Source organism: Suricata suricatta, chromosome 15 (genome assembly GCF_006229205.1).
Source record: "Suricata suricatta isolate VVHF042 chromosome 15, meerkat_22Aug2017_6uvM2_HiC, whole genome shotgun sequence".
Classification (NCBI taxonomy): Eukaryota; Metazoa; Chordata; class Mammalia; order Carnivora; family Herpestidae; genus Suricata; species Suricata suricatta.
Window position 1 is genome coordinate 75,603,599 of NC_043714.1, and position 24,300 is coordinate 75,627,898.

At 57.8% G+C, this 24,300-nt stretch overlaps 1 protein-coding gene across 1 annotated transcript in view; it reads right to left on the reverse strand.

Annotated features, from left to right (window-relative positions):
- The window catches only part of AGO2 (argonaute RISC catalytic component 2), a 66,427-nt gene that overhangs the window by 26,539 nt on the left and 15,588 nt on the right, over positions 1-24,300 (reverse strand). Inside the window, exons 3-11 of the mRNA XM_029923334.1 lie at positions 15,376-15,496; positions 8,119-8,300; positions 6,271-6,407; positions 5,554-5,688; positions 4,709-4,796; positions 3,904-4,051; positions 3,136-3,255; positions 2,901-3,023; positions 2,282-2,517 (exon numbers count right to left, since the gene is read on the reverse strand). Coding sequence (XP_029779194.1) covers positions 2,282-2,517; positions 2,901-3,023; positions 3,136-3,255; positions 3,904-4,051; positions 4,709-4,796; positions 5,554-5,688; positions 6,271-6,407; positions 8,119-8,300; positions 15,376-15,496 — 1,290 coding nt within the window. The remainder of the gene's footprint in view (positions 1-2,281; positions 2,518-2,900; positions 3,024-3,135; positions 3,256-3,903; positions 4,052-4,708; positions 4,797-5,553; positions 5,689-6,270; positions 6,408-8,118; positions 8,301-15,375; positions 15,497-24,300) is intronic.

The following is a 24,300-nucleotide window of genomic DNA, read 5'->3' on the forward strand; positions in this document are numbered from 1 at the left end:
GGGCAGGCAAAGAATGGAACAAGGCACGGAGGGAGGAGTGAAGGCAGGCCACAGACTGCAGAGAGACCAGAGCTGCACCCAACCTAGAGGGGAGCCCGGAAGAACGGAAGGACCCTGAGAGGCTACAGGAAGGCTTCCTGGTTCAGAACAAGCTCTCGTTTATCTCACCGCCTCCGAGGGCACAGAGGCCGCCAGGGAAGGGAAGGCAAGTGCCTCCTCCCAGTCGTGGGCTGGGGAGCAGCCAGCCGGGGCCCTTCAGCTCCACTCCCCGCACCACTACCTGCGGCCGTTTGAGAACGGAAACTACTCCCACTTGTGAAGAAACAGCAAGCGATGCGTCTGCCTGATTTTGTCATCTCCCAACCAGAAAGGACCAGGCCTCGGCAACGCCACCCCAGCACTCCCGGAAGTCCCCGAGGTGATTCTGGGGGACGAGGGCAACTGGGAGGGGCCGGGGGGAGGAGGCGGGGCCATTCACCGGGGGCACCTCCAAAGGACGGGCGCATCTGAGTCCCGTCATTCAGTTGTCTTTAGTGGCAAGCGTTCTTAATTTACAAAAGTAACACCAGCCTACTGTGGTCCCACTGGCTTCGTAAGAGAAGGCCCCACTACAGCCCGGTGTTCTGGGCTCCGCAAACACACACTGTGTTTCTCAACCGCAGCACTGCGGACATCTGGACGACCCGGTGCGCTGCAGGACGCCCGAGGTCTCTGCCACCAGAGGCCAGCCTTCAGACATTGCCGAATGTCCCCTGAGGGCCATTTAATGTTCTGCTCTGACCACTGACAAGTAGCACAGGTGACGAGGTGTATTGGCTCTCATTAAAACGCTTCAGAGATCTGGAAAAATCTGTTCATTTAGAAGCATCATTGAGGCACCTGAGTGGCCCAGTCAGTTAAGTGTCCATCTCTTCAAAAAAAAATTTTTTTTTTAATGTTTTATTATTTTTGAGACAGAGACAGAGCATGAGTGGGGAGGGGCAAAGAGAGAGGGAGACACAGAATCAGCAGCAGCTCCAGGCTCTGAGCTGTCAGCACAGAGCTCGACACGGGGCTTGAATCCACGGACCGTGAGATCATGACCTGAGCTGAAGTCAGAGGCTTAACTGACTGAGCCCCCCAGGCGCCCAAGCATCCAACGCTTAACCTCGGCTCAGGTCATGGTCTCACAATTCACGAGACTGAGCCTGCACTGGGCTCTGTCCTGGCAGCACAGAGCCTGTGTGGGATTCTCGCTCCCTCTCTCTGCCCTTCTCCTGCTGTGAGCACTCTCTCTCTCTCTCTCTCTCAACCATTTTTTTTCAAAGACGCATTATAAACTTTCAATCCCTACAATTCTAATGTTTTTGCAAGATACGATTACAAGAGCAACTTTATTTTCCAGATAATTCCTGTATTTACTAAGAGGCAGAATGGTGGAAGAGACGCGTGCCGGCGCAGTGGAAAACCAGGTTTATGATCTTGGTTTCACTGCGTAATATGGGCCCTTCTAGGCAGCTCTCCACCCACTTGCGAGAAAAGAATCGCTCTTCCTCCTACGGTGGTAAAAAGGGTTCAGAAAAGGTGCAGTGTGTCTGCACGGTGTCTGGAAACAGGTTCACGAGGGAGCCTTGCCCGGCAGCCCTTCAGAGGCTGGGGGCCAGGATGGGCACGCGGAACACCTCACGCCTCGTAGCACATACGCTCGGAACCATCTCGGGGACCTCTACGGGCTCTATGAGAAGGTGGTAGGTAAAAAGAAGTGGATTTAAGACGTCACTATTTGCACGGGAAGGGGTGGGGAAAAATGGCAGTTTTGCAAACCCTGGTCACTTCCTGGGAAAGCACCCGAGACAGAGGGAAAGAGACTTCTTCCTGTAATTCTTTCTCTTTTAAGCAGACTCCACGCTCAATGTGGGGTTCAAAGTCATGACCCTGATATCAAGAATCATATGCTCTTCTGATGGAGCCGGCAAGTGCCCCTTTCCTGTAGTTCTGTGTAGCTTATGAACTTCGGAACATTTCATTTCATTTATTTTTTCAGAGAGGGAGAGAGAGAATTCCAAGCACTGTCAGTGCAGAGCCCGACTCAGGGCTCAGTCCCACGACCCTGGGATCAGGACCTGAGCCAACACCAAGAGTCAGGACGCTCAAGTGGCTGAGCCCCCCGGGCGCCTATGAACTCCGGAACATTTGAAAAAGCAGAGCCTATGTTTTACAATAAGAAACAGAAAAACCCTACAAACAAAACCCAGACCTTGCCACCGGTCCTGAGGACGCGCGTCAAAGGTACAGAGCCAGCTAGATGCTTCCGTGAGCGCCCGCGGTCTGCGAGGCCAAGGCCTGGGGAGGGCTGTGCTCTGCACCCGGGGGTGGGGGGACAGCCCCGAGGAAGAGCACAAGACCCTTCTCCTGAGCTCCGTCGCGGCCCCGTGGACAGCACACCCTATCACGCACTGAGAACAGCCCGGCGTTTCGTGGGCAACAACAAACGGACAAAAACACGAGTGACTGATGGCTGTTTGCCACCAAATTCGTCTGAAACAGAAGTTAAAAAAACAGAAAAGCAGCATAAACTTCTGAAAAATAACTCGTCACCGGCCCAGCACACAGAGAATAACGCTTTTCAGATGTTGACAGGATAATAAAAATTACCTGTTGAAAAGATCCAGGGATCAGGGGAATCCTGAAAACCTGCCAACTCCGCCAAGGCAGCCCCATCCTTCAGGAGGCCCCCTCACGTGCACCGGCTTCCCCCCAGGTGGGAACAGTCCCGCGCCTAGACCACAGTCTACACCCCTGGTCACGGGTCCGGCCTCAGCAGGGTCAAAAGACACTGCTCCATCACTGAGCGGCAGACACGTGTGCAGACACCCACAGGCGCCCTCCCCACCCCGGCCCTGCCCCGGCCAGGCACGTACCCTGCCCCCGTAGAGGATGGAGGGAGGCTGGAGGACCCGGCCCGTCACATCCGTCATCTCGTCTTTGACCATGATTCCAAATTCACGAACGTACGGATCTGTATTAAAACTTGCACTTCGCATCTGGAAGAGGGAAGAGGAAAGAAGCTGTGTCCGTCCGAAGCATCAGGGGCTCCCCCGCCCTGGGCGCCACGGACCACATTCCCCAGGGTGTCCCCAGGCCCCAGGCGCTCACCAGCTTACTGATCTCTTCTTGCCGATCTGGCGCTGACCTGGCAGTCGCTCTGATCATCGTTGAGGTCTGATTGTCGGTCAGCTTTTTGATACATCTCTGTCCTGCTACTATGTTGCAGACCTGCGGAGGAGGAGAGACTCAGGGCGTTGGCAGGTGCAGGGGGCTGGTGGGCAGGGGCTGGCTAGCGCCCTGGCCCTGCCTCTCCTCCAGCTCGGTGTCTGCTCATGGAGCCCACCAGGATCAGCACGCCTGCAGGGGCCACTCAGGGGCTCCCGGGGGAGCCCGGCCCGGCACGCACAGGACCTAGGACCCTCCTGAGGCGGGGGCACAAAGCTGCGCGCTGACTGGAATGAGGCTGGCCTCCTGGACAGGGGCGCAGGAAAGCCAGCCGGGTGTTGGAGCAACCGGACAGGGACAGAGAAGTGAGGGCACGGACAGGAGAGAGTTAAAATCAGGGCCTCAGTTTTAGCATTTACTCCTCCCAGGATTTTTGCAGCAGGAAGTGAATCTTAGACAAAAAGGGAAGAAACGAGCTTCCCTGAGCATCTTGTACCCCATGGGGGCGGCCTGGTAGGCGCACGGCACGTCCTCCATGGACACGTGGCAGTCCCTGCACGTGTCATTCACGGGGGACAGTTGTGACAGGTGTCACCGGCACGAGCCTGAGGCCCGGGTGCAGGCACGACCAGAGGTGGGGCCCTCCCCACTGGTGTCTGTCTACACGGCCCTGCCCGCACCTCCTCGCCAGCACGGGGGGCCCAGACTCGCCTCGAGGGGAAGGTAGGTGTGTTTCTGCTCCTGTCCGACTTGTAAACATGGGAGGTGGGGGTAGCGCAGAACCAGCTTGTGCCTGTCCTTGAAGTACTGGGCCACCGTGCACTCCACTGTCTGCCCGCTCTCCTGCTGCAGCGGGAACCTGGGGACAGAGAAGGCGTCAGCCCCCAGGGACAGGCAGCGGCCCTGCACGCGGCCAGCCCGCCCGGGGCTGAACGGGGCACACGATCGGGGACCTTCAAGGGGCCAAAACTGACCCATGCTCTCTGGGGAGGCCGTCCCTAACCTGCCCTGTCCTCTCTGGAGCTGGGAAATGAAGACTTCTCACACGCGTGTAACATGCAGTAATCAGACTACACGTGTCTACAGTACACGCGAGGAATTCGGGACAAAAGAGGACAAGCCCAGGAAGGTCTGGGCACACGCCAGCCAGCGCGGGGCCAGGGCAGAGGGCAGGGGACAGCCGCCCCGCACCAGCCGCACCTGTGACCCAGCGCAGAGCCTCCGGACCCCCGCTCCCTCCCGGCACTGGCACAGCAAACAAACAACGGCCCTCTCTTGCCTGAAAATTTCAGAAGAAAAATCGACGGGGAGCTGGCAACCCGTCCCCACCCCGTGCGAGTGCCATTCCCTTATTTTATTTCATCAGGTGAAGTTTGGCTCTACTGAGCCAGAGATAGAGGGCTAGAACTTTAGCTTGAAGGAAATAACCCCCTCCGGAAGGGTCACTGCTCTAGACCATGGTCATCACGGAGGCAGCAGGGGACAGCCGTGAGGGTGGGACAGGAAGGCCCTTTACGTTTGGTGGCTGGCGGGCCGCCGGGTCACGTTGCAGACGCGGTATTTCCTCTTCATCTGTCCGCAGTGCGTGATCTCCACCTTCAGACCTGACAACACAGAGCGGGCCAGCCTCAGGGTCAAGGTCCACCCCGGGGCCGGGGCCTAGCTGGCTTGAGCAGAGGCTGTTCTCACCCTGAGAGGGAGGGGCACCATCAGGCCGGGCCCATCGCACCCACGGGGACGCCTCCGGCCCCAGAAATGCCAAGGCCAGAGGCTGGACACTATTCTTAAAGATGAAAGAGACCACGTTGGCTCAGCGCAGGTGTCACGCTTCCCCAGGATTGTTTTTAGCAACGGGTACGCATGGTGATGGCCTTTAGAAAGCCCGCGGGAAAGGACAGGTGGGGGGTGTGGCCTGTGGGGTGGGTGACAGGTGCTGGCCAGCCCTCCCAGGCTGGGCCCAAGCCAGGCCACTGCACTCGGGATGTGTCTTCCGGAGCGAACCCTGACTCAGAGCGGGGCGGGGGGGGGGGTGCGCGCGTGTCCTGCCGGCGTTGTGAGGGCCACCCGACAAGGCACGAGGGCGTGCTCCCCACGCCAGGACAGCGTGAGGTACCAACTAGAACCACACGGATGCTCTCTGGTCCCAACAGCCAATGGCCGGGATGCCACTGGTCACTGACTTCACCCTACACGGAAATCCGTTTATGTTGAACGTCATCACTGCTGCTCTGTGAAATGGGTTCAGTTCACCTCTGCTGAGTCATCGGAGGGACCCCCTGCTGCCCCGCCCCACCACCCGCAGGCTTGAGGAGGGGCAGTGGGGAGCAGGCCCCGGGGCCGACGCGCGAGGCCGTGACCCACCTTTGATTTCTTTGGTAAACTTGACCCTTTGGGAATCTGTCAGAGGTTTTTGTTGTTCTTCAATACTTTTAAAATCCAAAACTTCACAAACAAACTCGATGACTGGCTGTGCCTTATAAAATGCAGTTGCTGAGACTGAGCGGGAGAAAGAGAAAACAAACATGACGCAGGAGGTGCCCGGGGAGCCCCTGCCATGCCGGCCACCCGGGCGCGGCCGGACCCTCCCTCTGGCAGGGCCAACACCCTCTGACAACACGGTCAGGACGACCCTAAACCCCACCCGATCACCAGAGCCATAAGGTTGGGCTGTCCGCCTGGCTCCCGGCGTAGAACTCTTGGAAGCTGACCGCTGCTTGGATCACCGTGTGATCCAACAGTGAGAGCTCCCAGGGGGGACAGGCCGCCCCAAACCCGGAGGGGACCGGCATGCAGGCAGCGCGTCAGGCCGGCCCCTGGTCAGCTACCCTGCGCTCAGGTCAACCAGGCTGAAAATGACAGGGAGACAGCAGAGGCAGCATCTGGGCCCCGCCCGAGGTGCACCCCCGCGTCCGCCTCGGCACCCTGAACCCCGCTCTCTAGAGTGAGCCCTGCAGGCGGCTCTGATGGGGTCTGATAGGCCAGGCGTGACCCAGGAGCGCGGGCCTTGACGGAGGCCACGTTTGGAACTGGCGGCAGAGGCGCCCCCACCCCGACCCCGACGGCTGGGACTTTGCTTACCATCAATGTTTAACATCATTTTCCAAAGAGAAGGTCGGACGGACTGATGGAAGCCAAACCACACTTCCCGGCCTCCGCCCAGGGGGTTGGAGCAGCCCTCGGACGCCGTGAAGAAGGAGCGGCCCACGGGGGTGTACCTGCAACGAGACCCCCCCGTGCCGTCAGGGGACCGGGGACCCCGGGTTTGCCGGTCACATGCCACTCAAGCCGGCCGACGCTCACTGTGGCCAACAATCCTGCCGCCTTCTCCGCACTGAGCTGCTGTCACTGAGCTGCGCTCTTGGAGGCACAGCCCCGGGGATGCAGGGCCTCGCCACGGAGCAGGGCGGGCAGGGTCCTCAGTGTGCGGGACCCCAGACACGGGTGTGGCTGCGCAGGCCCCCCACCCCCCGGGGCTATGGCGCTCACACCTTCCTAGAAACAGGCCGTGTGGGGTGTGCCGAGGCTGTGGGACGAACCAGCCCCGGGCCCTGGGGGCCACAGGGACGCCCCTGTGGACACGCAGCGCCTTCACGGAGAGACCCCACCCCCCACCCCAGCATGGGGAGGCGGAGGCAGGACGGAAAGGCCGGTGCCCGAGGAGACTTGCAGGCCTTCCAGGGGCCTCTGCTGGCGGCGCCCCGAGGGCAGGGCCCCCTGAGCCAGTCCTCAGAGCAGCAGCGCCGACTGTGTCCGGCCACCGGGGCCGCATCCTGGCTAAGCTCCCAAAGGGACGGCTATGTAGAGGGGGCTCAGTCCATGGGACTGTGCGCTCTCCCCCTCGGACAGGGTCATCCTGCCACTTTATTATTTTCCTACAACAAAAGTAGGCTTTCCTCCTGATTATGAAGTAACATGGTAATTAATTCAAAAGAACTCAGAAGGCAAAAGTTCAGAATTGACAGTAATTCCTGCCACCCATTTAAAAAACGTATTCAACACTGGCAACCGCCTGTTCACGTCTTTCTTTGGCACCACCTGCCTTCCCACCAACAACGGTCCCGAGCACTCACAGACTATACCCTGGGGGTCGGAGGGGGTTCCCGGCCGGAGGGACAGCCGGCCAGGTATCTGGTCGCCCCCGCCCAGTCTGGAGCCAGAGAACACCAGGGTCCCCTTAGAAATCTAACAGGACCCTTCGGAGCACCCACCCTCGCCTCAGGCCTCAGAGCTTCGGTGGGTCCCAGAGAGGCTCCTTCTGTGCCCGGTTCGTTCCAACAGCTCCCGAGGCCCTGCTGTGCGCCACACGCGTGGAAGCAGGAGGCGGCCCGGGTCAGAAACCCGAGGTCTGGCACACCAGTCTCACGCAGCAATTACTGCAGCGCCCCCACCCGGGAAACTGTGAGCCATTCAAGTGTCCCCCCACCCTCTGTCCCACCAAGTTCAAGTGCGGCGATCTGTGGGAGAAAAGCAGCCCCTTGGAGTAAGACAGCCGTCTGAAGGTGCACCGCGTGGCCTGCCGTCCATGAGGGGGATGCTCGGCCAGAACGGGGCCGGGGTGGCCTCCTGCGACCACAGGTCCCACGCAGGAAGGCCCCAGAGCAACAACACGGCTCACATGGTCGGCTGAGTGAAAGGATGGCCAGGTGCACGAGGACAGGCCGTCTCTGTGCCCCGTGTGGGCCTCGAACTCACAACCCTGAGATCAAGGCTCATGTGCTCTGCCGACTGAGCCAGCCCGGCACCCCCGGTGATTTATTTTCATATTAAAAGTTTTCCACGTTTGTATCGTTATAATTTTCATCATAAAATCAGGACCATCGCCACCCCCAATTCCAAACCCCACTCCTCCTTGGAGGGAGGTTTTGTACTCGCCAGGCGGCGGCGCTCAGGGTCAGACGCAGCCGCTTGCGGCTCCTCGGGCCTCACCTCATGGATGGCAAATGCCTCATGACCACGTCCAGGGCCTGGATCGTCTCAAAGGGGACGCTGGGCAGCCGCCCCGAAAGTGCATCGTGTAACGCCTGTAAGCTCACACAGGACACCCACTTGATGGACACCTTGAAGATGCGGTCCTTCCCTTCTCCAGGCAGCGTGACCTCCAGCTCCACCTGCGAGGAGACCCAGAACACGGTCATTCACACTTGCCTCTTCTTGTTTTCCTCCCCCCCCCCCCCCCCCTTTTTAAAGTAGATTCCACCCTGGGCATGAAGCCCAACGTGAGACTTGAACTCAATGACCCTGAGATCAAGATCTGGGCTGAGCCTCCCAGCTGCCCCTGCTTCTGGACCCAGGAAAGGGGGCCTGGGAGCCAGCTGAGCAACCTGGAGAGCTAATGCGCAGTGGACTGAAAGGCTGCATCGGGTCTGGGATTCCCGTGTTTTGGGGTCCCTTCTCAGAACAGATAATGTGGTAAAACAAAAGCTAACCGCGGCTCCCAGGCGGGGGCGCGCCCCCACAGCGCTAGCCGCGGCTCCCCGGCGGGCGCGCGCCCGCACAGCGCCTTCAGCTTTCCTCTTTGACGAACCAGGTTCACGATGAAATGTGGGAAGACGAGTGCCTGAATTAAAAACGTGGAGACACACACGGGGCTCTCTGCCCGCCGACACTTCCCGAAGCTGTCCTACGGGGCTGTGTGTGCCCCAGTGGTACCAGCGTCTCTGGGTTCAAAACAAGCCGAGAAAAAAGCTTCAACTACAAGACCCGGGAAGACTCCTGGGAAGAAATTAAAGTTCTTAGCAAAACCTCAGAATATTGGCCACAACAGTGCTCCGTGGCCCTCCACAGCTCCGTCCAACAGAACTCGCTGCGATGACGGAAACGCTCCCTTCCTGGGCTGCCCAGGGCGACAGCCACCGGCCGAATGTGGCCGCTGCGCACGTGAAACGTGGATGGTGCGGCCGAGGGGCGGAAACTTCAGCTTTGTTAACTTTTAACAAACCCATGTTTCTATGGCCCGGCACGGCCTGGGCTGGCTACGGGACCTCGGTCAGGGGTTCGGCCCTCACCCCCCCCCCCACCGGGCTCCCTGGGATGCTCGGATCTCCTGCACCCCCCCAATTCAGACCCTGCGGGTAATGATCTGGGCATCAATGACATCATCCCCAACATGGGGCACGGGCCACACTCCGAGACTGAAGCGATTTCGGTATTCGCCTGTAAAACTTCCCAAGAGTTACGGGAAGTCTACTTTGATCTTTTATCCTTAAATATCTGAAGATCCCAGCAACAGAGGTTTTATTCACTACTTTCTTTTTAAATGTTTATTGTCTTTATTTTGAGAGAGAGCTGGAGAGCAAACAGGCGAGGGGCAGAGGGGGAGGCAGAGGATCCCGGCTGGCTCTGGGCTGTCAGCGTTGAGCCCAACCCGGGGCTCGAACTTTCAAACCGTGAGATCATGACCTGAGCCAAGATCCTGTCAGACGCTTAACCGACTGAGCCCCAGGTGCCCCATCCGCTGTACCCTTTACACATGAGGACACAGATCAGACGAAAGGTCCAGCCCAAGGCCACGTGGCTCGGACAGGGCAGAGGCCACACTGGGAGCCAGGGGGGGCCCTTGCGCTCTCCACGCGCTGACAGGAGGCTGTCACTGCCAGGAGGGCAGCGCAACACACGTGTGCAGCCACCACCCACGTGCCAGCCTCACCCCTACCCTATCGGCCCCCTCCCACCACAAGCTTCCAAGTCCCAGAAGGAAGAGGGTTCCATCCGGCTGCCTCTGCGTCCCCGACCAGGCACCCGGCAACCCGCAGCCCGTGCTCGCGGTCCAGGCAGCACGTTCTGGCCACACCGCTTCACTCACTCACTCACCCCTCCCTCCTCGCTCGCTCAGCAGGGCTGCCATCGACCCCCACCGCCTTCTCCACGCCTGTAGAACCTCCTCCCAAGCCGCATCCAAACACCGCCAGAGCGGCAGGTGGGCTGCACTGAGGGCCCCTGCACGCCGGCAGCCGCGAGACTGCCGTGACGCCTGACAGCCACCAACTGGATGTGGCCAAGGAGGGGGCACTTCCCGGCGTGTGGGCCTGACGGGCAAGTGATGGCGGCCAAGCCACAGGAGGGCTCGACGGGAGGGCCCCTTCCAGAAGGAAACACTACACACTGTGGACACACACACACACACACACACGGCTGCTAAACCCAGACCACCTCACGCCTGTCAGAATGGCCTGAATCGAAAACACAAACAATCACAGGTGCTGGTGAGCCCGTGGAGGGAAGGGACCCTTGTGCACTGCGGGTGGGAATGCAAACTGGTGCAGCTGCTCTGGAGATCTGGGGTGTGTGTGTGTGGGGGGGGGGTCCTCAAAAAGTTAGGAACAGCAGTGCGGCGCCTGGGCGGCTCAGTCCGTTAAGTGTCTGACTCTGAATTTTGGCTCAGGTCATGATGTCACGGTACCTGAGATCAAGCCCCTTGCCGGGCTCTGCGCTGACAGTGCAGACATCCTGCTTTGGGACTCTCTCTCTCTGCCCCTTGCATCTCTCATGTGTGCACACGTGTGTGCTTGCTCGCGCGGTCTCTCTCTCTCTCTCAAAATAAACATTAAAAAAAAAGAGAGGTAAAAACAGAAGTACCACACGATCCAGTAATTCCACTTCTGGAGATTTACCTGAAGGAAACGAAACCACTCATTCGAACAAGCCCAGGCACCCTACGTTGCCCGCACCGTTCCCTACAGCGGCGGAGACGCGGGAGCAGCCGGGCGTGCGCCGGCTGAGGACGAGCCGGAGGAGGTGCAGACCCGCGGGACGCTCCTCGGCCACCCTGGAATGGGACCTCGCCATTAGCAACAACACGGATGAATGGAGAGGATGTCACACCGAGTGAACCAGAGAAAGACAGACGCCGTGTGGCTCCACTTACATCTGGAACGGAAACGACCCAACACGTGAGCCAACAGAAAACCAGAAACAGACCCCTGCACTGAGACCCAACTAGGGGTCACCAGGGGGAGGCGGGGGGAGGGACGGGGGACTCAGATGAACAGGCTGAGGAGGCACTGACTTCCAGGGATGCGGCAAATCATGGGGAAGAAAAGTACGGCAGAGACAAGAGGCCATGACACCGTCCTCACCGCGTGTGGGGGACAAGAGGCCATGACACCGTCCTCACCGCGTGCGGGGCTGGGTGGTGAGCACGCCATCGCGGGAGCGCGAGTGACGTTCAGAACCGTGGTCGCGGCACCGCACGCCCAGAACGATGATGTTGTAGGTCACCCAGACTTCAGTCCAATGAAAGTTTGAAAACACTGCCTCCGACTCCCCCCCTGCCCCCCGCCCCGCCCCCCCCCGCCCCCGCGGCCTCCGGAGCGAAGCGGACGCTGCACGAGCGGAAGGGGCCCGTGCCGTCCCGCGGGCGCAGGTCCGCCTCTCTCTGAACTGACCAGGCGTTCGGATGGACGCACCAAACCTTTGCAAGAGTCTCCCTGCAATGCCATTTTGCCGGGCCAATTACGACAAAGGGAGAGAAATGGGAAGAGTGGTAATTACGAGAGGCGACGGACGTGTTAATTACTTCACTGTGGCGATCATTTCACAACGTACGCGGATGTCAAATCATCACGTACACGTTAAATGCGTGCGTTTTATTTGTAATGACACCTCAGTACGTCTGGGGAGAGGTCTCGGAGCGCCCAGGGGGCCTTGGGGCGCTGTGTTTCCCTTCAGCAAAGGTGCTTCTGGGGATCTGTAGGTGGACCGCAGCCCCCCCTGGGCCCCCACGGGGGGAGCCCCACGACGGCTCTGACAACTGGGGGACAGTGGGGACCTCACAGACACCCCCCCCCACAGGCTGCGGCCGCTGTGACATGGCCTGAGGACACCCTCGTGTCGGGCTGGGCCACTGGCCAGCAGGGTCCATCCACACGCCAGGGCCCGCCTCTCTCAGCCCCGACCACGCAGCAGCCCACGGCCACTGACATGAGTGGTGTGGGGTGCAGATTCCATTGGGCTCCCTGGTGGCACTTGGGCCACGGCCCGCCCACCTCGCAGGGCACCGGCAACGGCGCCGCAAAAAGCTGTGACACAGGAATGCTGCAGCCGCCTTCTGGGCACAGATGCCCAAACGAGCAGCAGAGGGACACGGCCCAGGGCCGGGTGGAACCAGCTGCCCAGCTCCGTGTCTCCAGACAAACCCAAGCACTCACCTCCCTCCACCTGGAAGCCACCAGGGGGGCAGACTCAGAGCTGCCGTGGGGGACCCGTTCTGGTACCTGCACGGCCAGGAAACAGGAAGGGACGGCAGCACTGGGAGGGACTCTGAGGAACGGTGAGCAAAGGAAGCAGGTGTGTTTCTGAGGGCTGTCGTGCAGTGGAGGGCATGAGGGTGGGCTGAGCACAGAGCCCCTGCAGCAGGTGCCCAGGCTCCGGGCCCCGAGCCCCTCCTAGAAGGGGACATGCGGGTCCCGGCTCGGGTCAGATGCGTGCGGGCACAGGTATCCAACGGCTCCCTGCAACCACACACACCAATCTCTTCAAAAAGCGACCTGTTGTTCCAACAAATTACTTTGGATGAAAACCCCAGACCTTCTGAGCACATGCACTGTGGGGGGTCGGGGGGGATTCACCTCCTGGGGTGAGGCCACCAGGTGTAGGTGGCTGGTCTGTTGGGGGTCAGGCCTGAGCTGGGCCGGCCGGGTTCACGGCCCTGGGACACGTGCCGTGGCTCTGGAGGGCCCCTCGGCCCTGAGACGCAGCGGAGTTGCCCCAAAGAGCAGACGGGGCCGAGGGGTCCCCCCCCACCATACTGCCCGATCCAGGCCCTGCACCGGGAGCCCGCACGGACATGCACTCTGATTGCACAGGAAGCCCCCCTGGAGTCCTCCCGGCTCCGCCGCTGCCCGCTGGGAGCCAGGGCACCTCTGCTTCCACACACGCCTGGGGTAAGGTGGGTGGGCTCTTGGGGGGGCCAGAGTAAGGGTAAGTGACGAGAGCGGCCTTCTGGAAGGACCACGTTCTGTATGCGGACCAGGAGAGCCACCCGCAGACACAGCGTCCGAGGGACAGAATGGGACCTTCTCTCTCACTACACAGCTGCCCATGACGCAAGGAAAGCATTTCGCAGAGAAAAGCAAACGTAAGAGAAACCGACAAGACACTTTGCTGCCCGAGGTGAGGCCAGGGGAGCGGACAAGTGGCCACATCGCCTCGCGTCCCAAACAGAGGGTTAGTGTCTGCAGGTTGCAACCATTTGACAGAAACCTGACGGCCAGGAGTGGCTGGCGCTGCACGCCCAGCCGCCAGGTAGGGGGCAGGGCGCACGGGGGCACGCAGACCTCCGAGACCGCCGACCACAGCCAGGCGCGAGGCACGTCCTGGGCGCCGCGGTCACATACGCTCACCGCGGACGGCTCAAAGCAGGATCGGGGACCAGCAGTGTGGGCCCACCTGCTCCTCAGGAACACAGACTGCCTCCCACCCCGAAACTGCGTGGGGGGCACAGGCGGCCGCCGCCGTGGACACGCTCTCCCGGGTGGATCCGCTCACCAGGACCCTGGGAGGGGGCTTCCCCGAGTCACCGCAGCACTTGGATCAGATCTGTTTTTACCCCAGAGCCTGGTTGACTTCCAAGACCAAGAAGCTTCAGACGTGAACACCAAATCAACTCCCCTCACCCCTTCCCAAGGAGAAATACGCCCATTCCCCGCCTGGCGTCTACTGCTAAATATGCACAGATAAACTGCGAACAGGCTCCGTCTGCTTCTCTCTCCTACAACTTTACACAAAACCAAACGTGCAGGTTAAACCAGACACTTCACCATCGATGCACAGCAAAGGCACCGCGTGCTTATCTGCAAGGCGCCATCCTGCGCGGGCCGGGTGTTCGGCCCCGGGACGCCCTCAAACTCAGGACACCCGCGCCCATCGCCCTGCGCCCAGCCCCGTGGTGTCCCGCCGGGCACTGCTGTTATCGCGGGGGCCCCGGGAAGGGGCCCTTATCACCGCCCGGCCTTCCCTCGGCCGCACGTCCTCTGCCGTTATCAGAGCCCAGCAACTCGGAGGGCACCGCCGGGCGCTGGAGCCACCCAGTCTCCTGGCAGCGCAGACCAGCGCGAGGAGCCTAGTCCTGTGAAGATGATGAAAAAACACAAAAGCAAAAACACTTGATGCCCTTGGAGAACGGGCAGCTCAGCGGGCAGCACTGAAGACCCCGTGGGCACGGCGCTGGCTCCCCGCCAGGCTCACCGGGCCCCGCTCGGCGGGCATCAGCTTCCCTGTGCCCACGGGCCAGCTGTCACGTTACTCGTGTCTCTGTTGCGTTTTTCGTTCTTAAGGTTTGGGTGAAGATTATTCCTGAGCCGAGGCTGTGCTCTCCTATTGAAAACCAGTCCCTGTCACCATCCAGGATCGGCCGTTTGCTGGAAGATGTGCCAAGAGGTGACAACTTCTGGGCAGTAACTGTGTCCTCTGTAAGTAAAGCCACGCTAAGGGCAGAAGCAATAACGAAAGGCGACATTTTAAAACAACCAGCACCCGGGCCGGTTCATCCATCAGTGGTGATTATTTCAGCCATGGATCCGCTGTGCCTCATGGCCGTCGCCACACACGCCTTCACCTCTGCAAACACACTTTTCCAAAGGTCTTTACTGCCCGGGTCCTGTCTGATGGTGGTCTGCGGCGTGTGGGGGGGGGGGGGGGGGGGGGGGGGGGGGGGGGGGGGGGGGGGGGGGGGGGGGGGGGGGGGGGGGGGGGGGGTGTGTGTTTTACATTTAGAAGTATCATTCCAGGGGTGCCTGGGTGGCGCCACTGGTTAAGCGTCTAACCTCAGCTCAGGTCATGATCTCAAGGTTCATGAGTTCGAGCCCCGCATCAGGCTCCATGCTGACAGCCCAGAGCTGGGGCTGCTTCAGATTCTGTGTCTCCCTCTCTCTGCCCTTCCCCCTCCCCCCGTCCCTCCTCTGCTCGTGCTCTGTCTCTCTCTCTCTCTCTCTCTCTCTCTCAAAAAAAAAAAAAATTAACATTAAAATAAAAATGTTGTTCCAAGGAGCCCTCAGCGCCTGTCTCCGAGCCTACAGCCAGCTCAGCCTCTAACACTGAAAACACACAGAAAACAGTCCCTGTGGGTCTCAGGAAGAAGCGCACGGCGACCGCAGCCCTCTCTCCCCGACGACTTAGCCCGTGACGGCAGGCTAGCGTCTCCCCTCACTGCACACTGCTGGATCCAAACGCACCCTCTGCGCTTACCTTGTCCCTCCCGATCGGGAGAGGCATCGCTGTGTAGAGATTCTTTCTTCCATCAAACACTGGTTTCCGATCCCCAAAGATCTGTGTTTTAAAGTGCTGGACCATATGTTCCACGATTTCCCTGAAACAAGACAATTCAAGCAAAAGGTCAATAAATTCGGAGAAAAGGCACAGAACGGCGGCATTCTTGTCACTGGTTTACCATCTTGTCTGACCCGGGGCTCCTTTTAGCAATACGACTTTCAACTTTGTTCTATGAACAATCAAACCAGAACCTTCGTCGGGTTTAGGCTCCTTGATTTGGCCGCTCAAACACGGTCTGCCAAGCAGACCGGCCGGGCTTCAGGCCCTTCCCGCTAACTCCGAACTCCCGGGAAGAACACGGATGCAAAGAGCCACAGCTGCCCCCCCCGCCCCCCCACCGTGCGGGGCTCACTGCGCCCCAGGCCCTGCTCTCGGGGGTGGGGCCCGCGTTCGCCCCGTGGGGATCAGGGAGCTGAGGGGGAAGCCGTCCGTAGGTCAGTGCTGGAGCCCAGCGTGGGAAGCCATGGTCACTGATCCCTGCCCCGACCCCCGCCCCCTGGAAGCACCTTGCCTCTCGCTCAGGACTCTGTGCACTCGCCCCACCCCCGATCAGGAGGCCACGTGTGTGCCGTGAGGACATTGGGTAGAGACGAGCCGTCATTTCCTAAAGTGGTTTTAGCTTAAGAGACCCTCACACTTCAGGCAGGTGCTGGGATTACAGAGCAGGTGGGAGTCGTGCCTGCCCCCGGTGGGGGGTGGGGGGTGGGGGGGGCTCCAGGTCCTGGTGGGAGAGGCAGGGCTGCACCAATCGGGGCGTGCCCACCATGACAGGTGTACTGGGTGAGGGACAGCTGAGCGGTGCTCAGGCCAAGGGGAGGGAATGTTCCAGAAAAGGGGGACGGGATAGGAGAACTTTCTGCATGCCGGGCACTCTGGACGCTACCCGGAGCAGACAGACGCACCGAGAACCTCCTGCAGGCACTGAAGAGACCAGTGTGGATGGGATTCCGTTTCCCAAAGCCGTGAGATCGGATACCATGTGAGTCACCGTGTGGCCCTGCAGTCCCCTCCCACCAGAGCACAGCAGGACCCCAGCCCGGCTGACACTGGGCACTGGCCCAGCCGTGGCCTTGCTTGGGTCACTGGAAAGACAAAGGATCCGACCCAACCAGAGGCTTCCAGGGGGTCTGTGTGACCGGCCCGGCCTTTCCCGCTCCCATGATCTGCTGTAAGTTCGCACCCTGGGTGCTGAGGCCCTTTCCATCCAGGCTCTGCATCGAAGACCCTATACCTATACTCGGCTCAAAGCCCAAGCATGGCCTGACCCAGCCAGGACGGCCAAGGGACCTGAAGGGCCTGAGCATCAAACAGGAAGTGTGCTGTTTTAAGCCACTTGGATGCTGCTGCTGCATGCTCCCCGGCACCACGGCACCGGGTTCCAGCAAACGCAGACACTGTGCTCCGTGAGCACCAGGCAGGCCTGTGCCCGGCCCCCCTCCCGCCGCATGCACCTGCCGTCCGCAGCTCGGCTCGGAGGCGAGCAGGAGCCCATTCCGGACGGCCAGGAGCCCGAGCATGCTGCCGGCCCCGAGGCGCAGGCCACGTCCGCCCCCCCTCTCCGCAGGTCTGCTGCGTGACAGCCCCACGGAGCACCTCTCTGCCAGCGTTTCAATCCAGCTCACCGCACACCGGACTCCTCCTACACGTGACGCCTGATAAAGCCCAGGTAGCAGGGAAGAAAGGCCCCGGGGGTCGCCTGGCCCCGAAGGCCTGTAAGGGAGACACGTGAGGGTCTGAGAGCAAAGGAGCGGTGACGGGCTCCACCTCTGTGACTCTCAGGAGACAGTGCTCCTGGGTGTAGTGAACAGGGGGAGACGCCCTGTGGCAACGGGGCAAGAGGGCAGGGAGAGGACAGCCGAGACGCTGCCCCCACAAGGGACAGCTGAGCTCTGCTTGGTCTAAGGCTGTCTCTCTGGGGCAAGGCCGTGGTCATCCTTCAGGGAGCAAGAACCAAAAATCCATTCCATTCCTTTTCCAGAACGCGAGGACAGCTGGCCTGGGAAGACTCGCCTCATTCAAGCTGGCGTCGCCCAAGCGACCTTCAACCGCGCTGGCCCCGGCCGAGGGGTCTCTAGGGATCCTGCCAATCCTGCCCAACACCCACCGCCCGGGGTCCTCGGGGCAGACAGAGCCTCTGGGCGACATCTTGTTTGACGTGCTGCACCGGGAATGCCCCAGGCTCTGACACAGAGAGAAGAGCACAGCCCGGGCAGGTGTAAGGCCCCGGCAACAAGCAGGGCGCCTCTGACCTCCCAGCGGGCCGTTCCCGACCAGCGGCCAGGGCGCGGGCTCTCCTGGGCGTGTGCACACCGCGCCGGGCCACCGGAGCAGGGCGGCCTCCAGACCGCTGCTCTCCAAGCCTCTCGGTCAAGGTGTCACTGCCCACTCCAGGTCCAGGTGGCCCCACTGCAGGGCTCCACCCACATTCAAAAAACAAAATCATCCACCTAAATTCAAGGTGGTCAAGAGCCCATCTCACTTATAAATATGGATGAAGAAACAAGGTACAGTGGACCCTTGAACCATACCAGGGTGACCGGTACACACACCGCCAGTCAAAACCCTACACACACACACACAACTTTAGACACCTCAAAACATAACTACTAATAGCCTACTACTGACCACCACTTCCCGGTATCAGAGTTAATAAACATATTTGTATGTTATGTGCATTACATACTATATTCTTACAATCAAGTAAGCTACCGGAAAGAAAATGTCATTAAGGAAGTCATGGGGAGGGGCACCTGGGTGGCTCAGTCGGTTAAGCATCTGACTTCAGCTCAGGTCACGATCTCGCAGTTCATGAGTTTGAGCCCTGCATTGGACTCTGTGCTGACCCATCAGAGCCTGAGCCTGCTTTGGATTCTGTTTCCCTCTCTTTATCCCTCCCCTACTCGTGGTCTCTCTCTCTCAAAAATAAATAAACATTAAAAAAAATTTTTAAAGTCAGGAAAGGAAAATACATTTACTTTCAGGACTATATTTATTGAAAAAAAAATTCCACATATAAGTGGACAAATGCAGTTCAAACTGCGTTGTACCAGAGTCAACTGTATTAACAAACTGAGTCCAGCAACATGTTAAAAATAAGACATCGTAAAATACCAAAGCTGGAGGCATCACAATTGCAGACTATTTTTATTTTTGAGAGAGAGAGCAAGTGAGCGAGCAAGCGCATGCACGCACCCAAGCGGGGGAGGGGCAGAGAGAGCCGGGGATACAGACTCCGAAGCAGCTCCAGGCTCCGAGCTGTCAGCACAGAGCCCGACGCGGGGAATCAAACCCAGGAGCTGCAAGATCGTGACTTGGAGTCAGATGCCCAGCCGAATGCGCCACTCAGGTGCCCCTCGGCCGCAGCAACTTCTTACTCGACACGTCTCCAGAGGCAAGCGAAACAAAAGCAAAAATGAACTATTGGGACCTCATCAAGATTAAAAGCTTCTGCACAGAGAAGGAGGCACTCAGCAAAACTGAAAGGCACCCACGGAACGGAAGAAGATGTCTGCAAATGACACAGCAGATAAAGGGTTAGTCTCCAAAGTCTATACAGGACTTATCAAACTCAACACTCAAAACCTAATGAAGAAATGGGCAAAAGACACGAAGAGACATTTCCAGAGAAGACGTCCAGATGGCCAAGAGACACATGAAAAGGTGCCCAACGTCACTCATCGTCAGGGAAGTACAAAGCAGAACCACGATGACACCACGTCACACCTGTCAGGACGGCTGACTTAACAACTCAGGCAACGACAGGTGCTGGTGAGGTGCGGAGAGAGGAGAACCCTCCGCACTGCTGGAGGGATGTGAACCTTGGAAGACAGTGCGGAGGTTCCTCAAAAAATTAAAACTAGAACCGCCCTACAACCCCGCAACTGCAGCATCAAGTATTTACCCAAAGGACACAAAAGGGCTGTTCTGAGGGGGCACATGCGCCCCGTTTACAGCAGCGCTGTCAACGATAGCCAAAGTATGGGAAGAGCCCAATGCCCACCAACCGCTGACCGAGTAAAGAAGATGTGGTTTATATACACAATGCAGTACTATTCCCTGATCCAAAAGGATGGAATCCGGCCATTTGCAACAACGTGGATGGAACTACAGTGTATTCTGTTAAGTGAAACTAGTCAGAGAAAGACAAATACCACGTGATTTCACTCATAGATGGAATTTAAGAAACACAACAGATGAACATAAGGGAAGGGAAGCAAAACTAATTTACAAACAGAGAGGAAGACAAACCGTCTCTTAAATACAAAGAACAAACAGGGTTGCTGGCGGGTGCTGGGGTGGGGGGTGGGCTACATGGGTGCTGGAAGGAAGACACTTGTTGGATGAGCTCTGCGTGTTATATGTAAGTGATGAATCACTAACTTCTACTCCAGAACTCATTATTATGCTATGTTAACGAACTTGAATTTAAATTTTAAAAATTAAAAAATATATATATATATTAAGAAAATGATACGATATTGTGTCAATGTTGGGGAGATAACCAGGAATGAAAGGTTGGATTTAATCTGACAAAAGTAACCAACACAAAGCATATATAGACATCAAGTAGAATCTACAGCTGTAAAACTTCTGGAAGAAAACATAAGAGAAAAATCTTTAATGAACCTTGGAATAGACAAAGATGTCTTAGAATATAAACAGTATGAACACACACACAGAATTAATAAATTCAAAAACATCATCAAAATTAAAACCTTTTGGGGCGCCTGGGTGGCTCAGTCATTTGTGCATCTGACTTTGGCTCAGGTGATGATCTCACGGTTCATGAGTTCGAGCCCTATATCGGGCTCTGTGCTGACGGCTTAGAGCCTGGAGCCTGCTTTGGAGTCCGTGTCTCCCCCTCTCTCTCTGCCCCTCCCCTACTCACTCACTCATTCTCTCTCTTTCTCTCTCTCTCTCTCAAAAATCATAAATAAACATTTAAAAAATTAGAACCTTTTACTTTTTAAAAGATACCATTATGAAAAGGAAAAGGCAAGACGCGGGTATGGGAGTAAATATTTGAGAAACACACGTATGGACCTGACACACAGCATGCATGCATAATGTATTTAAAAAATTCTCAGGGCGCCTGGGTGGCTCAGTCAGTTAAGCATCTGACTTCGGCTCGGGTCATGATCTCATGGTTTGTGGGTTCGAGCCCCGTGTCGGGCTCTGTGCTGACAGCTTGGTGCCAGGAGCCTGCTTCAGATTCTGTACCCCTCCCTCTCTCTCCCTCTCTCTCCCCTCTCTCTCTCTCTCTCTCTCTCTCTCCATCCTCCACTCATGTTCTGTCTCTCTCAAAAATGAATAAACATTTACAAAAATTTTAAGTTAAAAAAAAAATCTCATAACTCAGAAAAACAAGCCAACTTTAAACAACGAGTAAAAGATAAGAACAGACACACTGTCAGAGAAGCTACTGGAACGGCCAATAAGCCCAGGAAAGGACGCTCCTCATTAGTCATGAGGAAAATGCTAATAAAACCGCCGAGAGACACCAGCACACACCCAACCGCTCGGGGTGGGATGATGGAGGCTGGGTGGGACCGGGCTGGTGGGGGGGCGCAGGGGGGCAAACCCAGCCCCGGGGTGGGGGAGGGCGGTGCTTATAAGGGTCAGTGTGCGGCGACCACGCCCTCTAGTAGCACCGTCACGACGCAAGAGAAACGAAAATGCGTAACTACACCTGCGCTTGCAAGCAAATGTCCAGAAGAGCCCTGAACTGGAGACAAGTCCCACGTCCACCCACTGGGTGGGCAGGCAGGCGAGGGCACAGGGTGTAACGGGGCACCATCCCACCGTGCGGACTGCTCGCAACCGCAGCGGGACCCCACGCCCGAGGAACACGCTCAGGAAAGAGGCCGGGCACGAGCAGTGCACGCTGCATGATTCCATTTATGCGAGACTCTCGAACAGGCAAAACGGAATCCGCCTTAGCACAAGGCGCTTTGGTGGCTGCCCAGGGGCAGGGGACAGGGGACTCGCTGCGACGGGCAGTCAGGGCGTCCCGCAGCCCTACCGGGGTCCTTGTCACCTGTGTATGGTTTTTCTAAAGCTCATTAACTGTAAGCTAAAAATGGATGCATTTTGTTGTGCACAATTATATCTCAGTAAGTTCACATTTTAAAAATCAAACGTAAATTTTTTAAAAATTATGATTATCTCAAAGATGTAGGAAAAAACATTTACGAAAATGCAACACCCATTCACAATTTTTTTTTTAAATTAGCGAATCAGGAACAGATGGAAATGTCCTTCATCCGGGAGCGCTCCCTCTGGGATTCGCATAAAACAAAGATGGTGCGGCACCTGGATGGCTCAGTCAGTTAAGCATCTGACATCGGCTCAGGTCATGATCTCGCAGTTTGTGAGTTCGAGCCCCACGTCGGGCTCTGTGCTGACAGCTCAGAGCCTGGAGCCTGCTTCAGATTCTGTGTCTCCCTCTCTCTGTGCCCCTCCCCTTTTCATGCTCTGTCTGCCTCTGTCTTTCAAAAATGAATAAATGTTAAAAAAAAAAAATTAAAACAAACAAACAAAAAAACCCCAAAGATGTTGTTTTGGCCACTTCTGCTCAGTGCTGGGCGGTAGGCCATGCTCACCACGCAGGGTAAGAAGGGGAGAAGGATTGCACCACTGTTGGTGGACATTAGGTATTTGTTGAAAATCCAGACGAACCTGCAGAGAAACACTGTCTGCGTCACAAAGCGTCCCTGTCATTCTACCCGTGTGATGCCAGGGCCCAGCACAGAGCAGTCTCCAGAAATGCACACAAGTGCACACATCTCCCCCAGTACCAAGTCTTCTTTTCCTTCTTCTTCAGAAAAATAATTTACTTTCGTCAAGTTGGCTAACGTACAGTGTGTGCAGTGTGCTCTTGGTTTTGGGGGCAGATTCCCGTGATTCATCACTTACACACGACACCCAGTGCCCATCCCAACCAGCGCCCTCCTCAGTGCCCATCACCCACTTTCCCCTCGCCCCTGCCCTCCACCCCCATCAACCCTCAGTCTGTTCTCCATATTTCAGAATCTCTTAGGGTTTGCCTCTCTGTTTGTAACTTACTTTTCTTCCCCTTTCTCCATGGTCTTCTGTGAAGTTTCTCAAATTTCACATACGGGTGACAACATGCTATCTGTCCTCTCTGACTCATCACCAAGTCTTTACCATTCACCCCCTCCCGTGCCGTCCCCTCAGGGGGAGTGGGGAGGGAGCGGGAGCTTGTGGGCAAAGTCAGCCCCAAAGAGACCGGGGAGCCCCGTCTTAGGGCCACGACCCCCTCCCTCGACCGCCTATAAAACGCAGATGCACCGCAAAGCCTTGGTTTCCAGGGACTGCACTGATGGGGTTACACTTTTTCTTCTCCGATGAGACATCTTTCGGCTGCTCTGATAGGAGTTTCTGGGACCGCAGAGGACCCCGAGTCACTTGTGCACAGCACGGGCGTGTCGGGGACACAGATGTAAACGATCTTATTGCATAAATCAGCACGGCATCGCCACGTGGTGCGCCGCCTGTTCGTGCGTGTTTCCAGCTCCGTGGCCGCCCTGCCTGTCAGCCTCCCCCTCTCCCTTCTCCCACCTTCCAGAAGGAGACTGGAGAAGAGCGTGCGGGGGGGGGGGGTGGTGGTGCAGGCCTCACGTCCCAGGGACGGAGGCACCCAAAGTGCGTGTGGGATGAGGGACAGGGGACAGCCAGCTCCCAGCGGCACACGCAAATCCGCTACTTGGGACCTGGAAGTACCGGAAGTGTTAAAAAACCAAGACAAAATAAACCGACCAGCGCGCCATCGTCACGGATTGGAATAGTCAGCTCTCCCCACACAAAACCACTCCTTCGATCCCAATGAAAAAAAAAAATCCAGAGGGGTTTATTTGATGGAATTTAATTGACTAATTTATCTTTTTTTTTTTTACAAGTTTTATTTATTGTTTTTGAGAGAGAGCATGCCTAAGCAGGAGGGAAACAGAAAGAAAGGCGAACAGAGAACCCAAAGCAGACTCTGTGCTGACAGGCGGACAGCGGCGAGCCGGAGGTGGGGCTCGAACTCACGAGGCGTTAGATCGTGACGTGAGCCTGAGTCGGGCGTCCCGACTACTCTCTGACACGTACTCGGAAACACGAGGCACGGAGGCCAGCCCGTGCGGACGCGGAAGTTCCAGCGACAGGGGCGGTGCTGTTGCTGAAGCAGGGAACAGCAAGGCGACCATGGAACAGCACCGAGAGCCCGGAAAAAGACCCACAGGCGTGCAGACATGTCTTGTACGACAGAAGGAGCAGGAAGGAGAACAGGCCTGCTCCTCCCACACCTGTGCCGAGGCAAGCGGACGTCCAGTGGAGCCGCACCCATGCCCTCGAAACACGTGTCTGTACCCGCCCTCGCTGCCCCGAGCCGACCCCAGTCCGACGGCTGTGAGACAGGGCCACGCGGAGCACCCAGCGCCCCACCCCCACGTGCGACGCAGCGACCCAGCTCCGGTGAGCGGTCGTACGGAGCCCTGGCCACCACGGCGGCCCCCACCATCACCCACGTTCGCTCCCGGGCCTCAGCGGCTGACGCTCCTGGGAAGGAAGGCGCTGTCACCTTGCATCATCTTGTGCCAAACACAAACGGGGATCACACCCACTAACTTTTACGACAGGCTGGCCACTAACTGTAAAACATGCAGGTGCCTTCCTTCGGTAACACTGACCGCCTCCCAGCGCCTGGCCGGGGGCCGACCTTCCTTCCTTCCTTCCTTCCTTCCTTCCTTCTTCTCGGTCTCTCTCTGTTTTAATGGTGGTAAAATACAACAGTATATAATTTGCCCTTTTGATCATTTCTACATGCACGGTTCGGCG